Source organism: Buceros rhinoceros, unplaced genomic scaffold (genome assembly GCF_000710305.1).
Source record: "Buceros rhinoceros silvestris isolate BGI_N320 unplaced genomic scaffold, ASM71030v1 scaffold46374, whole genome shotgun sequence".
Lineage (NCBI taxonomy): Eukaryota > Metazoa > Chordata > Aves > Bucerotiformes > Bucerotidae > Buceros > Buceros rhinoceros.
In genome coordinates this window covers 16,305-23,315 of record NW_010407371.1, presented here as the reverse complement: position 1 = coordinate 23,315, position 7,011 = coordinate 16,305, and the positions used below count along the sequence as shown (strand labels likewise).

Genomic DNA, 7,011 nt, shown 5'->3' with positions numbered 1-7,011 from the left:
ATATATAAAATAAATAATTTGTTAACATTTTAGTTGATGGTAGGTTGCCGTATGTTTATGCACCCATTAAAATTCTCTAAGCTCTTAGGCTTCATGCACGAAAGAGATAGCTATTAATCAGTTTCTCTTTTATTCATGCTGAGGCCAAAACTGATTTCTGGATGGCTCATACCATGCATTTGCCTTAAATATGAACTTGAGATTAGAGGAACGTTGGCTTAAACACTGTTTCACAACTGATAAATTGGAGGACTACTGCTTCTCTTTGGTTTTTAGAGAAAAGCAGATTTCAAATAAATTAGAATGATAATGTGTTTCTCCACTCCCAGTCTTTAATAATGGTTATATGCATTTTTTTAATGTAAAGTTATTGTTGTCTGTAGTTCCATCCAAAGTAGACTACTTGAGCTCTCTACTGCTCTTCCCAAAATGTACTTAACTTTTTATGTCCTCAATTTCTTCCCCCAAAATACTAGTTCTCATAGTTTTGAGGAATATCTTCAGTCTACTGGTGTTTGCTCCAGCAAAAAACAAAAAAAAGCTTTTTGTATTTGATATTACTGTAAGGCTTAAGAGCACAAAGCAACCAGTAACCGTGTTTATAGGGCTGCACTTGCAGCTGGTTGGTGCTGGTTCATAGGGTAGTAACTGTCAAGTTGTCAAGTACACAGAGAGTGTGGGAAGTGTGGCAGGTGTGTTTTTCCTTTTCGCTGTTTTTTATTTTATTCTTACGTACTATGAAGAAATCCATGCCTGCTATTTTCACAGGGGCCAGTGTTTAGCTGTGTAGAGAAATCAGAAGCAGATTGTAGAGGTTCTGCTTAGAGTTGCCAGGAAAACAGAGCTATTTCCACTGCAAAAATATTTTCGTAGGTCAAAGGCACTGCATGAATACAGCAAATATTTTTACAGTGAAAATAAACAAGTCTGCATTAGTCTTCATCATTAACCCTTTCTTTACAAGTGTGCCTCCCCCATCTCACCCCTTCAATTCTTCTTATGTGGAATGTTTAATTTGTGGCTTTAATCTGGTGATTAATTTCTATAGGTCTTTTCTTACTCCTTGTATGGGAACTTAATCAGTACTGATTTGCTCTTTGCATAAAAAATATGTGGGGGGGGTTTTGCCATGTAAAATTTTTTTAATATATGTAAATAGGTTTTGCAAGTTGAAACTTGAACTTAGAGGATAGTGTATTTTGCCTTTTTGTTTGTTCAGTTGCTTACTCACTTCTCTAGCCCATCCTTCCCAGAGGTGGCTGCCAGACAAACATAGGACTATGTGTGAAATGTAGTCTTAATGTGAACTCATTATAGATTTTATTCCTTTTATGCATCTTCATTATGGACACTTGGTTGATATTAGCATAGTGTGCATTGTGCACATGGTCTGAGAAGATTGTTACCCTAAGCTAAGGCTTAAATGCAAACTAAAATATAATTATACTGGTAAAAATCTGCAGCCATCCTTATTCCGATACAGATAACACTAATAAGTTAGTGGTTTATCTGCAATGTTTGCCTACCTGACCCTGAACTTGGATCTCTGAATTTAGTTAATATTCATGTTTAGAAGTCTGTAAACTACAGGAAAGAAAAAGAACAGATGATACGATGGTAGGAAGATGTAGAGTAGGTCCCAGAATTTTTCACATCATACAATAATTTTGTGAACTTACATGGCCTAAAATACTGTGAATGCATTTGTTTTTAAGAGGCTGTAACTCCTACCGTCATACTTTGGCTTTGATTTTCACTTGGTATCTTTTTCTGTGTAGTGGCAGATTTCTGAGTTGGAACTGTTGCAACTTATTCCATGTTACTTACGTTTTTGTTTTCCTACCAAGAAAGTGGGTCATCTGCATTTCTACAGCATGGTTTCCATGACTGGAAACCTGCTTTAGTTTTAGTACTTGGAAAACATTAGAAATGTCTTTTGTAATGATGATGTAAGTTGATGCACAAGATGTTTTAGAAAATAAAAATATTGGTAAAACAGCTAACTTGGGGGTTTTCTGTGGAAAGCTTGCAGAAATGGGTAAATAATCATGCCAGAGTATATTCAAAATGCCTTAAGTTATAGTAGAAATTGATGAAGGTACACAGTTTTATTCCTTCCACCTCCGTCTCTTAACATATCAGAACTACAGAATTTGAAAATACGGTTTTTTCTCCTTTTTTAAATCAAATACAGTTGGCAAGCTAAAGCACGTATTTTTAATTCTAGGTTACTAAAGAAGATTTCCAGACCTTTGATTATATACTTTGTATGGATGAGAGCAATCTAAGGTAATGTATGAAAAAATGGAACAAATTCATATGGATTACACTGATGTCTCATGAGTCACTTTGAAGACAGATGTCATGTGTTACTGCTTAGCTTGTATTGGGGTTTTTTTTGTTTTGTTTTGTGGGTTTTTTTGATATGTGTGTGTGTGAATGATATACTAATAGATGAATTCTTCACTTCTAGTAAGTTTAATGAGCTGGAACTCAATGGTTTTTTGTATGACATACGCCACTCAAGGATTAAGGACATGGAAATTCAGTATACTTTTTGCTGTAGATGTGCAGCTGATGCCTTTATAGTTAAGAATGGGGAGTCTTGATCAAAGTCATGTGTTTTTCTAATTGCACGGGATCTAAAAGATGCTGTGGAAACTTGGAACGGATTAAAAATGGTGTGGGTTTTTTTCTTTTTTAATAAAAATAGAGCAAGCTCTGAAATGAGAAAGGTGGTGAGCTGGGGAAATCTCCTTTGTTACTGTTAGCCATGTTCTAATTAAGTGCGTCTTTGAGACAATTCATGCTTTAGATACAGTGAAGTAGCTGCCTAGCGTGAAAATTTGGATATCATTAGCAAAATTTCTTCTTAATTGCATACATATTGGTGATTGGGCTATGGGGCTGAGCTTTAATAAACTACAAATGACAATGTGCTTGTAAGGAATATTTCTTGTAAAGTTAGTTTAAAAAAAAAAAACAAAGCACCTCAAAACAACACAACCAAGAACGAAACAAAGCTCAAATAAAACCTTATTAGTAGCACATAAAGACTTTTAAATGCAGCACGACTTAACTGAAATAAGTATAATTTTGTTGAATTTTCCGAATTAATTTTTTTTAATGACCTCTCTTACACAGCCCACACATATGAAGAGTATATTACATTTGGCTTGATCACGGCATATCAGGCAGAGACATGACTAGGCTTACTTCTATTTTTACTTCAGTTCTTAAATGGAAACTTACTTCTGTATTAACAATTGATATGGTATGAGCCACAGAGCAGAAGAAAGGTCACAACTATATTAGAGATGTAGCAGTAGCCACACTTGAGTTTCACCTTAAACTTGCCCCCAGTTCAATCCTTTTCCCTAGGAATGCCTATTTGTAGCACAAGGAGGGCAAGCTGATTCCAGGTGCTGATGGAGTCCCTGTCATATCAAAAAAGGAAGATTTGGGACATCCCTTTTCCTTAGTACCAGAACCACCTGGTCTTCTCCTGTTCATGAAGTGGTACACCAAAAGGCTTGAAGGAAATGATTAGACTTCTTTTTAATGATAAAAGGCTAGAGAATGCATTGAAAAATCTGTAAATTCAAGGAATAACTTCTTAGTTGATAGAGGAGCCCTGATTTCTCTTCAAGGAAAAACAGTATTGTGCTCTCACTGCTATTTCTAAACTATCTGAAATTAATTTCTTAATCAGAATTAATTAATAATTAAATTTAATTTCTTAAAACTGATTATGCTTATGGCTCTATTTGCCTTTTTAATGGTGGGTAAGTAAAATGATGATTTTCTATGGACATATGTAATATTAAAAGAATGTAATATGTTCTGAATGTTCAGCATTGTGAAAATCATAGTAGTGAGCACCTTGTAATCCAAAGATGATGAGAGGTACATTTTAACTGTGTTTGGGGTAATGGACATTTGGGTAATGGGGGAAAATATAACCTCAAAACCAGTGTGTTTTATCAATGAGAGGCAGTGTAGAAGAAAAAGGATGTGACAACTGATGAAACATTACAGTACCTCAAAGGGAAGACAGGTCTTGCTCACTGATTTACCATTTTCTGTTAACTGACTGTAGTAGGACTGAATTTGATTAACTGAATGTAGAGGCAGTATTGAAAAAAATTCCAGCCTACCAATTTAAAACACTGATTTTGAACAGATGGGAGTAACTTTTAATTCTGGAAAAATATCTAGATAATTTTCATTATTTTTGTTCAATACAAGCTAAAGGTGGATAAAGTCCTAATGATTAATATGAGGGAGAAGTTGGTGAACTTACTGTTAACAAAGTTCTGCTAAGCATTAGGCTGAGTCCCTCACTACTTGTTTATGCTCTGAATTGAGTTTATATATATGTGTCCTCCATACACAATTAAAAAAACCGCCACACAACAAGAAACAGATGAAAACAAGCGGCAGCATACAGAGGCCACAGAACTGACTGAGTCCAGATGTGTATTATTTTCCTGTGTTCTCTAGAAATGGTCATGAGCGTTTTATGCTGATGCCAAAAAAGTTTGGAAGAAAAATTAATGGGAAAATTTTATTTTCTCTTTTACAGAGATCTGAAAAGGAAAAGCAACCAAATTAAAGACTGCAAGGCCAAAATTGAGCTACTTGGAACTTATGATCCACAGAAACAACTTATCATTGAAGATCCATACTATGTATGTGTAATAAATTCTTTGGGTAGCTTGATTAAAAATGGTGTACATAATAGTATATAGTCTTTCCAGGTCCCACATTTGGCATGTGACATATAATCAAATGTTATGCAAAGCCAAATATAATTGTATTTTTTAAACGACTTAAACCAATATAAATTATTGGGATAGGAAAGGAAAATAGGCCTTTATGCTTATAATAATTATTAAATTTAAATGATGCAACGCACCTTCATTTTCAATATTAGGTGAAGCCCTGGTTAGTCAGGCTCTTTGCAAAGAGGATGAAATCAGCAAAGTCAGAGACAAAGACATGGTCATAGATTGTCAAAGAAGTTGAATAATATCGGCCAAGAGCAACCAGTTAGGTTAAGATTCTTCGGTTTAGGAAAGAGATGTGGATGAAGATGCAGTAGGCTTCTGTAAAATCTTGATGTCATGGGAAAAGGTGAGTAAGGAATTGCTATTCATTACCCAAGAAGCAGAGAGTATCAAATGGCATTGGGGGAAGCGGGTTCAAAACAAAAGGAGGTAATTTTTTTTCCCACATGGCGCTTCATTAAACTGTGAAACTCAACAGTGACAGGTTATTGTGAACGTAAGAAAAAAGGGAAAGCTTTTAAGGGCTTAAAAAGTGAATGGAAGAAGTATGTGAAGAAAAGTTCATACATGACTGTTGAGTCCCAAGTCATGGTGTTTGGCTGTGGAAATTCCTGAGCTGCAGGTAGTTCAGCTACTTTCACCAAGTGTTTGTACTGTTCTTACTCTTCCCTAACGTCAGTTATTTGTCATTACTGACAGCAGGGAAACTAGTTTGCAAAAATTTCTTGTTTGAGCCAAGAATATTGCTAGTCTTATGTTCTTTTTCCTCTGCTCTTTTCTAGGGGAGTGAAAAGGACTTTGAAACTGTTTACCAGCAGTGTGTTAGATGCTGTAAAGCATTTTTGGAGAAGGATCATTAATGCCTCATCATTTTATTTCTGAAAGAAAAATTAGCTTCTCCTGAAATATGTAATGTTTTCTTGATTGATGTTTTTAAATTGTAAAATTATGCCTCAGTATGTTCAAAACTTTTTCAGATTAGTTTTGCATTTTAGTTTTTCTGTCATTAATTAAAAAATGTAGAGAAGTTTTAATTGAATTAGATGATCAACCATTTTGTCACACATCAACACAGTAATAAAGTATATTACACAGAATAAATTTATCTGTAAACTCTTCCAGTGCTTTCTCACAAGCACTGCAAAAGTAACGTCTTGCTTCTTTATGTGCTGTACTAACTAAACTGAGGTCTTCTCATTGTGCCCTTAGTGAGTTAATTTAGATCAACTTTCACTGGGAGCCTGCAAAATAATAGTTCATGTATGGTAACTTAGGCATGTTATCTTAGTATCATGTCAGCCTTTGGACTGATGGTGTTTCATATGGAACCTGCTAGACTCAAAGGAACTGCCTGTCCCCAGGCAGACATTGCTCTTAGCACTATTTCAAAGCTTAACCAAGCAAACCCCTGTGTTTCGCCATCAGGATTCTGTGAAAATGGGGTTTTATATCAGTTTAAACGCTCAGTTATTCAGAGAAGAAATAATTTTTGTTCTAGAACGTTTTTATACTAATTAAGATCAACTCAGTTCAGAAGCAAGGATTGATGTTAATAGGACTTCTCTGGCTAGTCTTCCTTTGGTCTTGTGGTCAATTCCATGATCCTCACATGTGTAACATAGCATTTACTTGGAGAACAAAACAGGTCAGCTTAAAATCCTAAAAGCGAAATACACATTTTGTATCTCGTAGTAGTAAAATACTCAAATCCATGCAATATAATCAGTAAAAAAATTTCTGTACTCCCGGTTCCTATGTGGGGGTTGGACAGTATTTTCAGATTTACTCAGGAGAATGGATAGCCTGTCAAAAGTGTTCTCTGAGAGTATGGTTCAACCTGATGACAGCCCGTCTCTAATACAATACAAAGTTAACAGAAGGCCAGTAAGCACAAAGTTCTGCTCTTGGACAAAAATTGAATGCTTTGTAAAAATCCATGCCTATTTGAACATCACCTTTCATTTCTGCCTTAGAAATGTAAATTTACAGAGATCAGTAGTATTAGATACCAAGATAATATTCCTATTTTGAATAATACTGACATTGGTATGAACTAGCATTACCTCGTTTTCTGTAAAACTGGATCTGTAAAACTTGCTTTCTTATTTATTTAGCCTTGGTTTTGCCTCTGCCTGCCTTCCAGACTAGTAGAGTAGCCTCTGTGTTTGTCACCCAGTCTCCCTTTGGAAGAGGGATGCATTTCAATAGAAGACCGTGATAC

General features: G+C 35.3%; 1 protein-coding gene across 1 annotated transcript; it reads left to right on the top strand.

Moving 5' to 3' along the window:
- Positions 1-2,227: 2,227 nt before the first annotated feature.
- Positions 2,228-5,650, top strand: ACP1 (acid phosphatase 1, soluble; the record flags this gene model as incomplete). The annotated part of the gene is made up of 3 exons (XM_010134434.1): positions 2,228-2,289; positions 4,586-4,691; positions 5,573-5,650. Coding segments are annotated over 3 exons (246 nt in total), but the record flags the coding sequence as incomplete, so codon positions are not given.
- Positions 5,651-7,011: the final 1,361 nt, after the last annotated feature.